Consider the following 20,143-nt stretch of genomic DNA (forward strand, 5'->3'; position numbering starts at 1 on the left):
TCACCCAAATAAAAAAAAAAGACTATTTTACACCCCTTTAACTCTTAATAATCCAAAGACATAACTTTAAAACACAACTACTTTCCATCAATAATGATAATACTATCGTTTTATGAAGATATTTTGTCGGTAATTAATGTAGAAGCATTTCCTTCCCCAATGGGAAAGCTGCGTTGTATTGGGTCATATGGAAAAAGCTCTGAAGTTCTTATTTTAAACACCTGAATAAACAGTCTGATACCGTGTAAAAGATGTCATCCAAGACCAATCCAAAACAATACAGAGACATTACCCTCTAAATCCATTCATATGAATCAAATTATTGCAGAGGAGCCTATAATAGTAAAAACACACGTGAATAATCAGACGAGGGAACTTTACAATGTACAAGTTTATTTTTAATGAACTCTTCAGTGGTTGGTAGTCACAGCACAGCTTGCATGTATTAAGCCACACACCTATTTTACAAGATGACGGGAAATAAAATAAAGAAAAAACAAAACAAAAAAAAGGTCTAAACCAGAGTAGATCGTCATCAGGCCATCTACAGTGACTTTTCTTTTGTTTTTGTAACTTCTTTTACTAAAATATCCTTAAAAAGGCCACTGAAATGCATAACATGTTTTCAGATGCATGGAATATTTGACGTTGGTGATTTGCTTCAACCTGACATAAAGACTCCTCACATGGCATTGACAGTGCATGTAGACGTTTGTAAAAAGGACTGGGTTAGCGATACCTAAGATATTATTATTTTTTTTTTAACACCTTGGCTATAATACTACAGCTTTAAAAAAAATAAAATAAAAAAAGAGAAACAAATTTAACAGCACTGTTCCAAGTTACTGAACACAACGAAAGTGAAATGTAGTGAAGCCATTATTTTCTTTATCTCACAATTATGTGAACACTTATTTTAAACTGAAAAAAAAATAAATGAAAAAAAAATAAAGAAGAAGGTAGCACTGAATGCCAGTCCCGTATCGGAGAGAGAGGCTCCAACTGTACTGAATTCAATGTCTTTAGACTATAACAGAAAAAAATAATTAAAAACACACCTTTTTGTCCTCTGGAATTTGTATACTTTTAATAGTAACAGACGGGAACCATAAACGCATGCCATGTGCTGGTCTCAAACAAATACATACAGGTATATACAGCATCACTCAGTACCTGCTAAAACAAAGTGAGAAATACAGAGTATAAACTGACTACACTACAAACTTAAAAAAAAAAGAAGAGGAAGGTGAGCGATGAAAGCGGTGGAAGAGTGAAAAATCCTACATGTGATGGACTCATTAAAGCATTTAAAAAAAAAAAAGAAAGAAAAGAAATGCATATTGCACATACAGTGAAAGCTTAAATTCCACCAGGTCCGCCTCGTTTCGCTAAAGCGAGATTTCAAAACAAAAAAAACATTCCCTCTTGGAGGAAGACACAGAGGGTGTGTGTGTGTGGGTGTGTGTGTGTGTATGTGTGGGAGGGAGTGGTGGGGGGGCGGGGGGAGATAAATGGAGAAATTAGGGGCCACAAGGATTTGATATCAGGGTAGAAGTGGCACTTTGAGGGGTTTAGCGGGAGGGAGGAAACTGCACAGCACACAACACTAACACAGGGAGGCGAAACACACAAAAAGAAGGAAAAAAAGAGATTGTGGCACAAATAAAATCAGGTGTTGGATAATATCTGTTCTTCAGTGATAGCCGAGAGAGACGAGAAGAGATCGCTGCAAGTGTTTTTTTTCGTTTTCTCTTTATGTACAACTAAGGCTTATTGGTTAAATAGTTTTCAGGCTTCCCCGCCCACAATGCTTTTACATGCTGATCACACAACCCTTTCTCCTTTTGCTCTGTAAACTCAGTGGTTCTATCGGGACAGCAGCCACACAATCTAGTGGGTGATGGTCAGAGGTGGCGCAGGGGTGGGTGGATGGATGGATGATGCTGTGGTGGTGGTGTTGGTGGTGGTGGAGGAGCAAAAGGGAGGTAAAGAGCTGAGAGGAGATAAAAGAAGAAAAAAAAGTCTTGTCTCTGATGTCTGTTGCAATTAATATCTAAATGTGCAATTCCATTAGTCACTGCCATGGGGGACAAGGGGGGTAGGGGGGGTGCAGAAGGCGGGGTGGCGGGGTGGGGAGGTGGTTCTACTTGGAAAGCTTGCTAATGACTCGGATGAGTGCTCCGTTCTCGTCCTTTAGTCTCTGGTTGTCTGCTTTCAAGTCTGGGAGCATCTGAAAGGGAAATAAAAAGGAAACGAGGAAAGGGAGGAGAGAGAGAGAGAGAGAGAGAGAGAGAGAGAGAGAGAGAGAGAGCTTAGACAAGTCTGCACAGATACATGGAGTCGTTACACCAGTCAGACCAGTTTCACAAACTGTTAAATTGCAGCCTTGCAATCGTGGGAGTCACACAGCATCTCTCATATTGTTTTTCTTCTTTAAAAATAAATAAATTAAAGAATAACACACACACACACACACACACACACACACACTTCCTTGTTCCAAGTCAAAAAAAAAAAGAGAGCAGAGTAAAAGCGGGCACACCACAGGCCAAAGATCTGGAGGAAGCCATGCAGAATCTGAAAGAGGAGTCCCTATTGGATCATCGTTTAGGATCTCAGAGCACAGCGGGTTTTGATTCGTTTGTACAAATAAAAAAGGAACTAATGCGGTCAGAAACACCGCCACACGTTAGTTTAAGTTACAGGCGTCTTCTATTACAGACCTTCAACACGCTATTGTGCATATGTATCCGCTTCGGAGGCTCCAAAACAGAGCCGACCCCCAGAGAGCCACAACTCTACAGCAGAAACCAACATGTTTACACTTTGGTGCAAAATAAATATTTGGTCTGCAGCCGATCAGACACAAAACATCAGATTTGGGTCAACTTTAATTTAAGTTGTAGTTATACGATACTGAATAACTGTACACTGAAAATATTGAACAGAATGGCTCCTGGAAAACCTCCCATGTTTGGGCAGCGGTGTGTCTTTATATTCTACTCGGGGATTACAGATATTAATTACTGAGTAATCTGGTGTTTGTACTCTTCTTCAAAGGATAAACGTACAGATGCTTTGATGATGACAACTTTAAGTAGACAACCATGTTCAACACTGACACTCAAGAGATTTCAGTGCCCTTAGAAACAAAAAAAACATTTATTGAATACAAATGACAAGCTCAAATATTCATGTTCCTACGTGTAGCGAGTTCTATTATACTTGATGTTGATCAGACACTGCCGTCGGTGCATGCAGGCTGACTTTTATATTTGTTTATGTCAAGAAAAGGAGTTTCAGTCTCTGAAGATTTTTGGGCCAAAAAAAAAAAAGGAAGCCGGTTCATGCAAAGAAGCCGGAAGAAGCCAAACTGAACCACTGAGCTCCCTCGGATGGAAGCGTCACAACTCCAAACTACAAAGAGGACACTTTCCTTTACAGCTAACTTTGATTCAACTCCGGCTCTAAAATAAAATCATACTCACCTGAGCATTTGCGGTTTATTGACGTTTTGAGTTTGCTTTTTAAATTATTTTTTTTAATGTACTGAAATGTGTAGGAAAAAAATCACCTGCCAGATGAGTTCTGTAGAAGGAGAGTGTCCTGTTGTAAGAACTAAACAAAAGAAACACCATCCCCAATCTGAAAACCAAAAGCTCTGGGGAGGCAGAGGGGGGGCGGAAAGGTTACAAAACCAGTGATGGTTGAGCGGCTGGGCACCTGCCTGTCTATGCAGAGCACGGATGGAGCATGAGAAGAATGGTGTTTGGGGGGGGGGGGGGCGGGGGGGGAGAAGGTGAGGAAGGAAGAGGAAGAGGAAAAGGAGGAGGAGGAGATGGTGGTGGTGGTGGACAGACGGACGTGGCTTAGAGATCGACGGTGGGCAGCTGGCTGCAGGCGGACTGCGAGAGCTTTGCCAGCACTCGGGACAGGGCCCGGTTCTCAGCCTGCAGCCGCTCCTTAACCTGCCGCAGGGCCTGAACCTGCTTTACCTGGGGGAGGTTCTGCAGGGAGGAGGGGTGGGGGGGGGGAGACAACAACCACAACACAAGAAAACAAGAGAGAGAGAGAGAGAGAGAGGGGAGGAGGCAGAGAGGAGAGGAAGAATGGCAGAAAAGGGAAAAAGGAGGAACGTGTTTAAACATAAATAGAGAGAGAAAAAAGGTTTTAATGAAAGACAGGACAATATAAATTAATAGAGAAGGGGAGCCGAGGAGGAGGAGAAGGGGGGGAAACAGAAGAGGAAGATTGTTAGAAAATGGGGACAGATTTTGGAAACCGACGGAACGATTAAGAGATTTCCCGGTTCAGCCTGACGCTTGTGGATAGAATGGAAAAGTGACACTGATAAGATCAGCCAGCTGCCGGGAAATAAACACTTGGTTATCACAGCGGTGGGAACAACACTTGCTTACTAGAATTTAATCGGTCCTCCTAAAATGAAACAACATCAGTATTCAAGAAAAGGAGCATTTAGTCGGCCGCCTCGGTAGAAGAGCTTAAATGTTACGTCAACATAAATTACGACAGCTGAGCTGAGATGCCCATTTAGGAGGTGAACCAGGAGGCCATCATGGGGGCGGAGGGGGGGGGACCGGATCGGGCAGAACGTAAACCGGTTTAAATCCACATTTGTATTATATTCTGGATTATATGCATTATGTAAAAGGTCTACACATTTACATATTTACAACATTAAATAGATACGCTTTCTGCTTGTTTTTTTTGTGGCCATCAAAGTAGTGTTTAGCTTAGGAGTTTTCTGAGTTTGTGTAACTTGTAAAAATACATTTGTGATTATGACTGCAGGGATATTTTGACGACGCTGCAGATTTCTTTTTACGTATATGCATTTGTATCAGGTAGCAATAAAAAGTCTTGTTTAACCTGACGTGTGATTGACGAGCTCTACGAGCTTCGTTTCTCTGGGTTACTTTTCCCCCAAGAGGATTAGTCCGTTTTATATTTTGGGCCAATACGGTATTTTGGGTTCAAAACTCAACCGAAGAACAACGTATTTGATGACTGTGGCATTTGTGTTTTCTTCATCAGCCATATCATATTTGTCCAGCATTAAATAGCTCCTTAATAAACAGACCACGTGTACACACAAACGTTTTCTGTAGTTGATCCTTCCTGCCGGCAGTATGATTGCACTCCCCTGCTCGTGTTTCTTAGATTCTAGAAATCATCTCGAGGACAATGATCCTAACCCACAGAAGTGACGGCTAAACCGTGAAAATAAGACCCAAGTTGTAATAAATCAATATTATATCTCGAGCAACGCACAACTCCTTTCAAAATAAATGTTAAAAAAAAAGAAAGAGGGCAGCTGTTAGCACCATGTTGGAACTCACACGTACCACCTACACACTCGCTGCGATCTGGACTCCATTAATGGGAATCTTCTGAACCCCACTGCACATGAAGAGAGCATACAACGTGTGACTGTGTGCGCTGGTACCTTAAGTTCCTCCTCCATCTCAGAAATCTTCCTTTCTAGAGCTCTTCTTTCCTGCGGGGGGGGGGGAGAAGGGTGACAGGAGAGCGGATTAACTCGGGACTCGGCATACTTCATAATGAGAGACGATTAGCAGAAAGCACACTGTAGTGCAGGCTCTACACACTGCATCAAATAAGGTGGGGCAGACGGCGAGGGTGTAGCGGTGGCACACACTTGAACACACGCATGTCTTGTGAGGCGTCTGCAAGCAACACTCAGTAACAGACTTACATATTCAGTGAAAACATCATTTAGATTTTAAGACAGGGAGATGTAGATGCTTACAGGTTGTTAATGGTAATTTAATCCAATGATTCATGGACATTCATGTCATTCTTGTATTATACAAAAGGTGTGATGACAAATGGAGGATGGTCTTAAAGTTACTGCAAGGAACCTTTAACTGGTTGCAACAGTACGACCCACATATGAGACGATAAGACCGGGTTTTTAAAAATCAAGACAGAGTATCGTTCCTTGTAGTAGCTTTAAAATGTGGCCTAAAAATAATGGATGGATTTTACAAATCTAAGAGGTTATGGTTTCATGGCTACACAGCTCTGCAGCTGAAGACGTCGGCATTATTACTGAAGGATTGAGACAAAAAAAAAACAACATGGACACACACACACACACATGCAAAGGTTCCTTCAAAAGCAATTCAACAGTCTACAATTGCTCTACTTCCTGCATACATTGAGATAAACACACGCGCGCACACACACGCACACATTAAAAAAACAACAAAATAAGCAGTCTTGAGAAGAGGTGACCACACGCTGCCTCTGAGGTTTTAAAAAAAAAAAACAGGTGAGAGAGAGAAGTGGGCGGTGTTCTGGGTGGCGAGGAGGGAGGAAGTCCCTTTGACCCCCGACTACATGTGTGACACGACAGCCAGCAGCAGAGAGTAGACTGATAGGGAGAGTCAGGTTAGGATCATACCACTACCCAGATGATATTGGGGCCTGCTTGTTACCTTCAGACATAAACCCATCGGTAGTGTTACCAGCATGTTTGAAGCAGGGCGGATTTATCAAAAACAACAACAACAACAGGAGGACTTCTGAGTTCTAGATTTACTTTGAGATAAACTTGAGACAGAAGTTACACATATTGTCTGTTACGTTCATAGTGTTACTAAACAAAAGGACATTTGTTATAGAGCTTAATAATATGTTGTTACCCTTTTCTCCATCTCAAGCTGTGATCGGTCAGCATAGCGTTCCTGCCTCTGCAATGGGGGGGGGAGATAAAGAGTTGTCAGGATGTCCTAATCGTCTTATTAATACTGATCAGCTGAAGCAGAGAGAGCTCCGGGTACCTGTGTGGCCTTCTCTAGTTGTAGCTTCAAGTCTGCCAGCTCCAGGTCTGTGTCGCGTAACTGGGCCTTCAACTTCTCGTTCTCAGCTAAGATCTGCTCGTAGAGCTGCAGGGAGGGAGACGGACCAATCACGCAGTCATAAAGTGGAACAAGCAAACCACCCAGGCAAAGCACAAAGAGGCCACTGCATGAAATATTGTTGTATAGATTATAGCATGAACATCTTTCATATGCGCATTATAGTTGCATATGTCAGAGAGAGCTTATCGTGATTGATGTGCTCTAATCATTTGCCAGCACTGGGCTTAACAGCAGGATTTAACTGAGCCACATACCTTCTTATAGTCTGTGGTGTCGTCTCGGTCCAGGCGGCTCGAGTACGTCCTCCGACTCTCCCCGTAGCCGCGGGTGAAGAGGATGTCGTTGCGATCTAAGGATGAAGTGCTATCGTTCCTTCGACAGAAATAACAGGCGATCGTTGACACATACAGATATATATATATATCACACAAACACACACACACACACACACACAAGGGATGATGATAATCAGAAAGAGCAAAATAAGATGACGGGGGTTGAAACATACCTGGACAATCTGTCGCTCTGTAAGAAAGCAAAAATCAAAGCGGATGTTAATGTTGATAAAGATAAAAGTGACTTCATGAAAGTAGCGACGCACTGATTGAAGCCGGTTGTCAGCCCCCCCCCAACACACACACACACACACACACACACAATGTTATCGGTGTGGCGGTTCTTCAGAGAAGAAGACATAAAGCGAGTGTTTTTATATTAGGTATGTTAGACCGTTTTCTTCTGGTTCATGATGGATAAAGTGGAACACATGGCGATTTATCTTCAGTAGGATTTCAGTCGTCCAGTAAAACCTGGAGCGCTTTTATTTTGGAATTCGTTTGAGTGACAGTCCGAGAAGATCTTGATACTTGGTGCAGTTTTTTTATTTTTTATTTTGTCAAAAACAGTTCTTAGAAAGAAAGAAAATTGGAAATGTACGCGGCAGGTCTCATTTAAAAATAATCTACCAATAAAACTACAATCTGTGCATCTTTTCACAAAACTGAAAACAGACAAGTCTTCATCTGGTGGATGAACTAGAGGACTGCTTATACTTTTGTAATAAGCGTGTAAGTACAAAAACAGAAGGATGAAAGGGGAACATTTTAAACTAAACCTCCACTTTCAGATTCTGTAGAGTCTCTGGATGAACCAGCGCCCGGCCAGCAAAGTGCCCGAGGCCTGCCGTGAGAAAAAGGGGGCCCGGCATCAGAAAGGGGAGGGTCGGGCTGCCGGCTATTTTTAAATTGCCGTCAGCTTCCCGAGGCAGACGGAGGGCGGTGACACAACGACACTACCACCCGAGTCAAGAAGTCCCGAAGCCTCCGAGGGAAAATGAACGACGGACGAGTCTGATCAGATGAACAGCCGGCGTGGCTCCGCTCCGAGACTAGAGATGTGACACGCAGGCGGATCAGGACGGGCGAATAACAAAAAGTCTGGTTTTGTGTTCAGAGTTTTATAAATCGCCTCTCGATTTCATCCAAATGCGGTTTCGATACTTTGCAACGTGAACTTTCTCACACCTATTGCTCAAACTCTTTATTCGTACATGTTGATTGCGAGTGCCAGGCAGGAACGCCGTCCAATTCCTCGTTTCCCATTTAGTGCTCCGTGTTTGCTGCTCCACCCTTTCTTCTGTCCTACTGAAAGCCGTGTGTGTGTGTGTGTGTCACTGCTGACTGTACTCAAGTAAACTACGTCTGCTCTCTGAATGTCTTTTGCAGCAATAACACAGACAGGATGTTGATCCAGCCAGCAATATATCACAACACTGCCGCTTTCTGCTCTTCCGTGCGATAGTATGAACACATTTAAAATTGGTTGCAAAACCTCATGGATAGTTATTATTGTATATTTTCTGGGACTGGATTAGTCCATGTCTTACAAAGTTCATTTTGCCTATCGCCGGTTCCTATTCTTTTTTGGTGACGACATATGAAGAAATAAAGAGCACAAACAGAGGGTAGAAACGGTAGAAATGGAAAAACTGACATCTCATTTGTGTGTGTGTGTGTGTGTGTGTGTGGTCTGACCCCAGTGACCCAGACTTCCTTGCCTTTATATGTCTGCATGTTTTTAAAACCCACTGATCTATGGCTGAGGCCACTTTTGCAAGGTCACCACGGCAACCAGACAATCTCCAGAAGATGGAAGCAGCGGGGGAACAATACAAAATTCAAAGGCTGCAGACGGTGCATAGGAAAGATTAGTGGGAGGGGAGGAAATCATAGCTGCACAGGGAAGAGAACTGAATATCAAAGACTACTAAACTTCACGAGACACGACCAGAATTGAAGAATAAATGAAGAAGGGCAAGAATCAGACGGTCGGGGCCACACAAGAAAAGAAATAGGACTTTATAGATTTGGCTGAAAGGCTCAGTTTGATCTACCCGGTGTGTGTGTGTGTGTGTGTGTGTGTGTGTGTGTGTGTGTGTGACAAGTTACCTGTGGCTCTCCCTTGACGCTACCCTCCTCCGAGTCCGACAGCTGGTCAGGGTCATTTTCGTCCCCCTGGAATTAAAGAGGCAGATAAAAAGGATGACCATCCAAATGATATGGAAGGAGCAGAAATGCGTTATGAACTGTTGCTCCGCCTCATCAAGGGCGCTTTAAAATAAAAAAAAGTTGGTCTGTAAAAATCTCTTACATCTTGGGTCCAGAAGGAGACGCCAGTGGAGCGCCTCTTCTCGCGGGGCCGCCTGCGATCCCGTATGGAGCGAGGCTGAGACTTGTCCTCGCCCTCCTTCTCCTCCTCCTTTTTGTCCATTTCTGTCAAATCGAGAAGAGCGACAGCGGGTTAACGTTTTATGTTGCTGCCACGATACCAAAATGACAAAAAAATAAATAAAAAAATAAAGAGAAGAAGGCTTGTGATGATGAAAGCCTGTGTAAACTTACAGTTAACAGCACGTACTACATTATTCGATCTTTCGTCAACTCTTCAGTAAAAGGAGACGATCGGGAGTCTTGTGCATTTAACAGAGTTTGCGTATAAAAAGCAGGAAATAAATGCACCTTTTGTAAATCTCTAAACCAGCCGCTTTTGACCTCTGTATTCATGAGAGTATTTCACGAGAGCACAATTTAACGCTCACTATTTTGACATCAACAGGATTACTGTATGGACATTTGCACACGAACAAGAATTCAAAGTGAAAAACAGAAAAGTCCAGGTTAAACAAGCCAATGATTTGACTTCAAAAAGACACGATGGGGACAACAACTTGACTTGGCTCGAGTTCAGAGAAGAAGGAAACAAAACAAAAAAAGGAGGCTATTATGTTCGTTGGAGGACAAAGAGCTCAGTGTTTCCTTCCGCTGAAAAGACTAAAACTGCCTTCTATTTTCCCAGAGATGCTTCATGGATTTATTTGTTCAGAGAGGAGTGACTTAATTTTAAACGCAACCCAATCCCCTTCTGTCTGGATGCCCTTAATCAGCGTGTGGCAGTTTGCCCGTGAGAATGTGGACCTCGCGGTTTTCTCTCCATCTCTGAAATGCGTCACTGATACCGATGTGTGTTTTATTGGGTTTATTCGCTCTCTTTTTTGTGCAGGATATTCCACTGTTAAAATTGTGCTTTCGCTATGTGAAGGGAGGCGCACGCACATCTGCATTTGCAGAACGGCCGATAGGAGCGCCCCCCTCTCTGAAATGACCAGCGATTGGTCAAAGTCTCCTGTCAAGACCACTGCAATTACAATATGCTGAAAGGTTATTATGGATTAAATAAAAAAAAGGGGAACTTGATTGGCCATGTAGCTACTGTGGAGATGCATTTGGACGGGAAAGGCACCGACCTTTTTCCGTGTCTCTGGAGGAGCGGCTATAAGAGGAGGTGATCCCCGTCAGGCTGTTTGGCCTGTTGAGGGAGCTGGAACTGGAGGACAAAGCGGTGCTAGTGTACGGGGTGGAGGCAGTGCTGACTGAGGAAATGGCGGAGGTAGAGGAGGAAGACGAAGGCCGGTAGCGCTGGTAAGGAGAGAGAGAGAGAGAGAGTGGGGGGGTATTCAGATATTCAAGGTGTCAATACAGTAATTGGTTGTTACAAAAGCTCGGAGCAGAAACGTACCTCTTCGAAGCTGCGGTACTTCGATCGGTAATCGTCTTCCTTGACCTCCATCTCCTTCTTCTCCTCCTGCTGCTTCTCCTTGTCCTGCTTCTCTTTCTCCTCCTTCTCCTCCTCTCGGGTCTTTGGGGTACGACTCTTGTCGAATGTTTTCTCGGCCTCTTGCAGGTCAGTCAGAGTCACACCCTGCAAGGAGAGAGCAATGCGTCATCTTTAGAGTTTGAATTATCTACTTGGGATGATTTTTTAGAAAGAGAGTAAGTCCCCAAAAAGAAAGTCTGATTTGTGCTTTACAATGTGACATTTTTTATTGTCAGAAATGTAGCTCGTAAAACGAGCAGCTCTTTGTTCAGGCCGTGATTTTAAGTGCTACCCGTGTAAACAAGCAGGAGGAGAACATCTACTTCTAAACAGTCTGTGGCTATGAAACCATAATGCAAACCAGGGACACCGACGAGTCACTGGGATGTGGAACGCGGCCATTTTACTTGTTTTAGGCGTAATGGAGCAATACATTTCCACATCAGCGGTGATAATATCGGTCAACTAACCTGGGTGGACCTCCTTGACTGTCGAGCCTGTCTGGAGCGAGCTTTCCTTTGGGACTCTGACTCCTCGTCTCGCACTGGCGTCAGGTATGACCTAAAACACACACACAGGAGTTGCTTTGATCGGTTAGTTTGTGTTGTTGTGTGACTTTGGTGTTTTGAAAATGGTGAGAGAAATAACCCAAATAAACTAACACAGGGAGGCAGCGGGAGACCAGCATACTTTTGTTCTGCAGATGAAATGTGTATTTGTTGTCAATGGAGTCTCGTCTTTGAAAAGAGCAGCGATAACGGCTTCAGTTCCCCCGTCAGAGGACCGTGTCTATCTGCACTATAAATATGGATGTTGATTTTTTTTTACATTTTTAAGTGGTCGTTTCTTTTAGGCGTGCGTTTTGTGTACGTAATGAAATGCTGGTGGAAACAGAGTTCAGCATCGGGTCTAACAGGCAGCACACATGCCAGAACTTTCTCTGTGTGCCTCTGAAGCTTCAGTGCAGCGTCGGCCTTGAGGGTGAAAAAAAAAGTGCAGCTTCTGCACACTTTCCTTAAAAGGAAGCGTCGCTGGAGCGGTCTGTGCTTTGAACCCACCCTGCCCCACTCCCACCATGACAGCTGGCTTATTTTAGCACTGCAACAGGAAGACATGCACTTGACCCCACTCGTGCACACACATGCTTTCTGTGACACTCTCTCTGTCTTACATGCAGACAGGCAGACTCTCTCCTCTCCTCCCCTCCCCTCCCTGCTGTGTGTACAGAGTTGAACATCTCTCGCTCTCTCTCTCTCTCACACACACACACACACACACACACACAACACACACACAACACCCTGTTCTGAAACAGAGGAAATGCATCCGGATTACAGTTTGAGTGACAGGAGCTTTCTAAAGTTCATGCCAATATTTCTTGAAGCCGCTTACAGTAAATGTTCCAAACTCCAAGGTACCCAATTAAAAAAAAAAAAGTCATAGTAAGCGAATATAGTAAATAAATACAGTTATCAAATAACAACATGTTAAAGTGCTCATTCAAAGAGAAAAAAACATGATGCCATGGGATGAAAGTCCAAATAGCAAATAAACAAAAACTACAGCTTGTACACAAAACAAAATGCATCAAATCCGTCTCATCTAAGGCCAATAAGAAAATGATTTCTTATCCAGCATCATAAAAACAATAATTTAACACTAATCCAGATAACATTAACCTGAAGGTAATAAAACAACAAGAGGCACCGTCGGATATTTAAACGTATGAACACACTATGGTAAAACAATTCACTTTCGTTATTACAGTACTCCTCTCAATGTTGTCGATTGGTATCGTTTCAGTATCGAGATAAAGTCATAATTATGGTATTGACAGCAGGAGTGTGCTTGCGTTACCTGCGTCTTTCAGAGCCAGTGACAATGCCAGTGGTGGTAGTGGTAGATATGGCGCAGGTGGTAGTGGTCGACGTGCTGGTCGTAGTAGAGCCAGTGTTTAAAGTGGGGATGACTGCAGCAGACTCCTTCTCCTTCTCCTTTTCCCTCTCTGCACTCTCCTCTGACCAGTACCTGTTTACACACACACACAAGCATTTTAGAAAGAAACATGCTCAGCCTGACAGATTATTCCATTTCAATCACTTTTAAGCGAAGCCACATGTCCGCTGGCAGCCTCTTTGAAGGTCAGATATTGTAGCATTCCTATACCCATATAAAAATGCAACGGTATATGCTATGCGTCTATCCCCTTTAGCTCCAAATATGGACAAAATATCCCAGAGATGTGTTTTTAACTTTTCAGGAAAAGTTATAAAACTAGTGGAATATCTACACGCTGCATGAAAAGGTGTACATCCCTTTGCTCAAGTCCGGCTGATGTCTGTGTACCTGCTGGTGAGACTGGTGGAGCCAGTGCGAGCGGAGGAGGAGCCCAGGCTGGAGAGCAGGCCGCGGTGGCCTGTGGGCGAGGTAACAGATGAGGTGGTGGTGGTGGTGGTGGTGGTGGTGGGCGTAGAGGAGGAGGTGGTCGAGGAACTCAGGTCCTCGGGTCTTCTGCCAAAAGAGCCGCTGGAGGACAAAACGTCAAGACACACAAAAACACATGCAGAGTCAGCAGGAAGCCAGCGCTGGACACAAATACAGCCAACGTCGATCGCAAAAAACATTAAGAGGCTCGAGATAATTGGGTGATGAATTAGACATTATCCCCCTTATTGCTTACTACACTGTCCCTGCATGAGATTAGGAAAAAACCATATGTATAAAATCTATACCACATATACCCATCGTCTGTCAAAACAATACGTTAGAGCCGAGGGAGGGAAGGTATAATAAATTCACACTTTTTTTTCTTGGAATATTACTCCCCACCCCCAGGCTCGAATTTGTTAAATATATATATTGTATTAATTTACAGTGGCCCTAACTCACCATCACACTTTATAGTGAAACCCTCTACAGGAAACGGTTGTAACTCCAACCGTCTTTGTGAATGAATTCAAGCATTTTTATTCTGATTATTCTAAGAGGGGCTAAAGGTTCCGTTAGTTTTGTGAAAAAGGACATTTTAAATCTTGCCGTCTCTGAAGATGTCAACGTTTTTACTCAATGACATCAGTATTCAAAACTTTGACTGCAAATCTGAAATGTTTCATTCAAGATCAACAAGTTTACTTCAAATCAAAAATAACCGTACACCAGACTAGTTCTTAACGTCAAAACAACCAACTCATTTGGACATTGAATGCAACACGGTACACATGGGGGGGCTGTGGGGGGGCCTTCAGCAGAGCAGGGACACACGGTCAGAGAGGACAGATGGGTGTGGAGACGGCGGTGCCCCGGGCGAGGCTGGAGTACCTGCGGTAAATGCTGTAAGACTGGTAGTGGGAGGAGGGTGGCTGCCAGGGTTTAGTATTACAGGTGTTAGGGTCCAAGCTGGAGGTGGACGAAGACTTGGCTGGCACGTCCCGCGTGCTGCCGCTCCGCCCTAGTGCTAGCGTGTGGGACGTGCTGGCGTGTTGGCAGGCGGGTGGGTGGGCGAAGAGAGGCATGTTAACGGTGGAGGCACACACACACACACACACACACACACATATATAGTACAAGAAACATAGATATTTTAAGACTATTAAGCTTTGACAAACTATTGCTGAATTCATGTCATATGGGGATCAAAGCAACAGAGGTTGTTTGTAGATCTTTGTTTAGTTCTCCGGTAATTTAAAAGAGAGAATTATTACGGATGATGCGTTTTTTCCCCATATGACATGCATGCAGCATAAGTCCATGTCTAGGTTTTGTGCCACAAACAACAACTGTGAATTTGATTTATCTGGAAGGCAGACAGGTATATAGGCTCGTTAAAATGCAATGAGTAATGCGTCGCAAACTCAGTGGCACAGCAACCTGACAGGACAGGTACAGTCATGCAACAGACTCTGTGGCAGTGAAAGAGACAAGCTTCCTCAGTAGCCGCTGCTGTGCATGGAAGCATGTGCGTACACATCTCTAATGACATCAGTCAAGCGAAATGTACAGCAAGCAGATGATTGAAAAACGGCTATCGATGCCGTCTACGCAGTGGATTTAGTTCCACAGCATTGCGAGACAACCTCACAGTGGATGGAAACTAGGAGGGAGCAGAGATCTGATGAGGGATGGAGGGTTCGTATCGCAGCAGAGGCTAACCTGCGCTGGTAGCTGGGGGTTCGGTTGGTGGAGGCGCTTCCTTCGCTGTTCTTCAGGTCGTCGTCCCAGCGCCGCCGGGTGTACGAGCCGCTACGTATCAGAGCAGTAGAGTCCCTGGGGAACCACAAGCTTCAATAGTACCTCAGGCTTCCCCAAACAGATACTGACGCAGATACTAGATCCGTGTGAAATAATTATTTCGCCCATTTAACTCGAGTCTACCCACTGTGACATCTACCCAAACCATCGCTGCCCAACGGCCACACACACACACAACATGCAGAGGCCTATTGCCTGCAACACATAGCAGTGGGCAGCAGGGGAAGCTCGTGGCAACGCATGTTTACACAGAGCCACTCGGCTCCCGGTTTTCACCTGTTTTCCTTCTCGTCAATGTCTGAAGTGCTGGCGAGTCTCCTGGGGATGGTGGGAGCCACGTAGGCGAGGCGAGTTCCTTTATCCTTCTCCTGTAGACAGCGGGACATAAACAAAAGGACCTATGTTATGGACGATTTGTTGCATCAATTTATTGACTATTAAAAAGTATCTACAATGAATGATTTACTCCTTTTTAAATGCATACAGGCTGTATCAAGCTGGTATGTGGGGAATACAACAAAAGAAGCTCATAAAATGGCAAAGAAAAGGAGAAAACAGTGACTACAATTAAAATGTCTATACAATAGTTGACCTTCTCTTTGTCTTTGTTGTCCAGAGAGGAGGAGAGGCGAGGGCTCGAGGCCGAGCGCATCACCCCGGTCGTGTCCTTCTCCCGCTGAGCCTCCTTGGTGGCGGTGATCTCTGCGAGCGCCCCGTAGCTGCCCGTCTTCCTCAAACCCAGCCGCCACGACGCTGGAGACTCGTCCTTCCTCTCCTCCTCCACTTTAGTCGAGACCTTTCCAGCAGGCTGAGTGGGCTGAGAGGGGAAGGGGGAGAAGGGACAGAGGCTTAGTGTGCAAAGTAACCATTAAAAGTAGCGTGAAGATGTTATATTAGTCGTATTGGTGAGTAACACGTCAATCGGGTCAAAAACTGGCTGCAAAGATGAGACCATTAGGAGGGCGTTTTTCTGTCGGGGCATGCCAGTTATGAGAGCACATCCAATGCCACAACTACCGGACTAAAAGTTATTTCAGAGTCAATGCAATTCTCAAAATATGATCATTATGTAGCACAATCAAAACCCTTGGGGTTAAAAAATAAATACATTTTTAAAAAAAAAGGTTTGATTGATAGTTTTCAGGTCTGGCAACAAATTATAAATGTTTAAGAATCGATGCAAACATACCCGTGAGCGAGTAGACAACACACAGACACACTGTGAAAAGCACAACCAGGACAGTCCTTTTTTTTTTTTTTTTTGTTGATTACAAGTGGCAACAACACCATGTGGGGTTGGATGAGTGAAAGTCAGCATCGCCTTGGATCGCGGCCGGGGCGGTTAGAGGGGGGTGGTGAGTACTTTGTCAGTGCACAGGTGCATGTAGGATGAGAGAACAACTCCGGTGCACACCAATGCCTCACCATAGGTTTTTTGGGCACTAGAGAAATGCCAGTTTTGCGCAAGCCTTGACGCCACAATGCAGGACAGCCTGGCTCCGCCACAGGCATGAGGGGAGTAATACAATCAAACTAAAGCCAACCGAGACAAGAGCCCAGGATGAGGAAAGACGCAGAGAGAAGGGAGGGCAGGGAGGAGGTTGACACAGAGAAAAAGCCAGAATAAGACAGAAGCAGCAGCAAAAGAAACACACTTTACGCCAAGGACAGTTTTCTTTTTTTACTTCTATTTTTTTTTTTTAAAGCGTAGTCACACCACACAATGCTTACTGTCAAACCAGTTGGAATAAGTGACAGATCCAACACACATTTGGTAGTGTCAAAACCTGGATGTTGTTAATGTTGTTCTCACTCGTTAGACAGAAGACATTGTGACGCGTGAGCACGAGGCTTCAAAGCAGGATCGGGACAAGGAGATCGAGTAAAGAAGCAGAAAGAAAAAGAGAAACTACGTCTAGAGAGTCTTGGATTGGTGGACCCACTGATTGCAGGACGTCGACTAAACGGTGCAAATTCAGAGCGACAGAACGCTCTTAAAAAGGAAAGCTCCTCTGTCGGCTGCAATCAAGAGTGTGAAATGATGATGCGGTCTGAATTGCCTGATATGTGAGACTTAATGGAATGAGCCTCGGGGCTTTTATTCAGGGATTTAGCCTCTAGTTCTAAATGTCAACTTTGGCCACACAAAACACTTGAAACTATTTTTCCAAACAGTTAAACTGGCTTTTTTTTTTAGCAGCCTTCTGTTTGGTTTGGAACAAACTAGACATGGCAAACAACTTCTGTTGATAGTTTTAAGAAAAAGCCCCAAACTTAGTATTATCCTATTTCTTAGCTCTTTTCTTTCCCCAGTTGCTTTTGCTACTTGTGTCTCATTTTTTGAATCCATTTTTATTGATTTGTTTCTCTTGTGAAGTTCTTTGAGCTGCATTTAATGCCATGAGGTGCTACACAAGTAAAGCGTATTATTATTATTATTAATACCCATTATGTCCCATTTAGTATTGTTTAAACCTGTGGACTTATGAAGCAGACTAAGGTCACCGGGTTCACTGCTTGGCCTCATTTTGCCAGCAGAGGGCAGCAGACTCACTCACTACCATGCAAGCCCTCGTTTTCTTCCCAAAAACAAAAACATTCTCACTTCACTCTAGCCTTCAGGTTAAACTGTTAACATCATTCCGCCACCAATGAACTGTGCAGCCCGTCGCCGTGTTTGTTAAACACCACCGACGATTAGTCGTAAAATGTCGTTCCCAGGGCCTCCGTGACATTTGTTAGCTGCGTGTGCTCATTGTACTGCGACACGGAGAGCAAATCACAAGCAGGGACAACTATCTCTGCGATGGCCTGGAGTATGAACTGCAAACTCATTTACGCAACTTCAGCCGACTGTGAAATTAGGTTTGTGTTTAAAGGTAGGATAAACTAAATAGATGGTGAATTTCACCGATTTGTGTACAGAATGAGGCACTGACATGTCTCCGGAGAGCACAGCCGAGTTACTACTTGAAGTGGTGGCATGGTTGCATCACGGATTCGCTGCAGCATTTCATTTCCTTTTTACAATCAGCTGCTAATTTGAGTGAGACCCAGTTTTTTTTTTATTTTTTAGGCCAGTTCTGCTACAGCTGTTTGCGCAGGGTGGGAAGATGAAAACTTGTCCACCAGGTCGCACCTTCTTTACCGGTGAAGTGGGGGTTGTCACCTGGTTGGTTGGGCTAGTTGGAGGTGACGCGGTGTTGCTGTTCGGGGCGGGCGTCGTGCTGTTGCTCACCGATGCTGAAGGCTTGCTCTTGTCTGGAGGGATCAGGAAAAAAGGAGAAAGAAAAAAAAAAAAGGAGTTGTCAAACGACAATTAATGAAAAACAAGTAGGAAACGTGTTGAGTTAAAACATGCTCTGTGAGAATTATGCAATTAATACAACTGACAACCAGCAAATGCTTCGTCTTTATACCGGATTTCCTGCAGTCTAAAATAAATATCAAAAACACACACACACACACACACACACACACACACACACACAGTACCTGCTTCAGTCTCCGACTCTGAATCTTCGTCGTCCTCGTCCTCACTGGAGCAGCTCGATTCGTCCTTCTTGCCCTCCTCGCCTTCATCCACCTTCTCCGGCTCCAAGGTCTCGATGCGTGGGGCGATCTTCTCCGGCTCGAGAAGCAGAGTTTCTTTGCTGCAACACACATTTTAACACCATCAGTACACGACTACAGCATCAGTGTAGCGCAGTATTTTCGGACCAAGTCAAAGTCCCAGATACAATATAAAATATTCAAACTTTTACTAATCATAAAACTAATTTAGTGGGGCCATTTCCGTTGATTATTTTTCACCATCAAGCCATTTACCTCTTGACTGGTTTCAGAGATTGGTTGTTGTCCCCGGTGGTTGTCGTTTCAATCAAAGGAGATTTCTTAACTTCTTTCTTGTCACCGATCAGCTGGAATAAAGAAAAAAAAAGCAATACTAACAGAGGAAAACACAGCAAGGCATACAATCTTAAAACATAATTAATCGGAGTGAAAACGCGTGAATCTTATTCTTCTTTACCAATCAGGGCCTTTCAAAAACAACTTCTTCCACTATTAAAACAATACATTGTTGTGTACAGATATAAGTTCTTATACATCTACTAACCAGATTTTGTTTCTTTTGTAGTTCTTCCAAGTTTCCAAGAACATCTTCGTCTGCTACATCAAAAGCTGTCTGGCCCTGAGGGAAAGAAATAAAACAAAAGTTATCTAAAATATAGAGATTGCGCAGCAATTAGTGACGGGACTCATGACAGTTCCTCACCATTTTGTTGATGAGGTCCATGTCGCATAGACTCTCCACCAGTATCTTACAGGCCTCCTCTTTGCCCCAGTGTGAGGCTGCATGTAGAGGAGTCCAGCCATCGAAGTCCTTAATATTTACATCATACCCTGTTTGGATTAAAAGCCTGCAAGAACGACGGAGTGGGGAGTTTGAGAGAGAGAGAGGGAACAAAGTTTGTTAGAGTATGCAAATCGTGACTTCATGGATTTGATTCTGTAAACTAATCTTTTAAGGTGCCGACAGTGTCCAGGCTTTAAGAAGTGCGTCAGCGCTGTGACCCCAGATCAGATTTATGAGATGCAGAGTCCATTCCCCCCCCCCCGCTAAACATTAGGACGCATAATCTGAGAATCGTAGTCATTGCGGAGCGAGCGCAGGAGGATTTCTGGCAAAATTTGAAAACTAATATTTCAGCACATAAACCTGCCACGATGGGGGGAGGTGGGGGGAAGATTTAGATCCCCGTCTTGTATACTGTCGTGGTGCTAAACATCAGAAATCTTAGCGCTATCTATGGCAGTGGAGTTTGCTGGCCGCC

General features: G+C 44.0%; 1 protein-coding gene across 8 annotated transcripts in view; it reads right to left on the reverse strand.

Annotated features, from left to right (window-relative positions):
- Positions 1-373: 373 nt before the first annotated feature.
- Positions 374-20,143, reverse strand: part of ppp1r12a (protein phosphatase 1, regulatory subunit 12A) — a 44,279-nt gene continuing 24,509 nt past the window's right edge. The window contains exons 5-26 of one of the 8 annotated variants that reach the window (XM_034525812.1): positions 19,585-19,729; positions 19,426-19,500; positions 19,137-19,228; positions 18,804-18,961; positions 18,448-18,569; positions 15,901-16,125; positions 15,585-15,676; positions 15,210-15,323; positions 14,379-14,531; positions 13,407-13,586; positions 12,918-13,088; positions 11,531-11,621; positions 10,983-11,165; positions 10,711-10,882; positions 9,558-9,679; positions 9,356-9,421; positions 7,417-7,433; positions 7,163-7,280; positions 6,828-6,932; positions 6,690-6,737; positions 5,468-5,518; positions 374-2,230 (exon numbers count right to left, since the gene is read on the reverse strand). In XM_034525812.1, coding sequence (XP_034381703.1) covers positions 2,144-2,230; positions 5,468-5,518; positions 6,690-6,737; positions 6,828-6,932; positions 7,163-7,280; positions 7,417-7,433; positions 9,356-9,421; positions 9,558-9,679; positions 10,711-10,882; positions 10,983-11,165; positions 11,531-11,621; positions 12,918-13,088; positions 13,407-13,586; positions 14,379-14,531; positions 15,210-15,323; positions 15,585-15,676; positions 15,901-16,125; positions 18,448-18,569; positions 18,804-18,961; positions 19,137-19,228; positions 19,426-19,500; positions 19,585-19,729 — 2,587 coding nt within the window. In that variant the 3' untranslated portion in view covers positions 374-2,143. The other 7 variants (XM_034525811.1, XM_034525810.1, XM_034525809.1 and 4 more) reach the window with 7 other exon arrangements.

Source organism: Cyclopterus lumpus, chromosome 23, assembly GCF_009769545.1.
Source record: "Cyclopterus lumpus isolate fCycLum1 chromosome 23, fCycLum1.pri, whole genome shotgun sequence".
Lineage (NCBI taxonomy): Eukaryota > Metazoa > Chordata > Actinopteri > Perciformes > Cyclopteridae > Cyclopterus > Cyclopterus lumpus.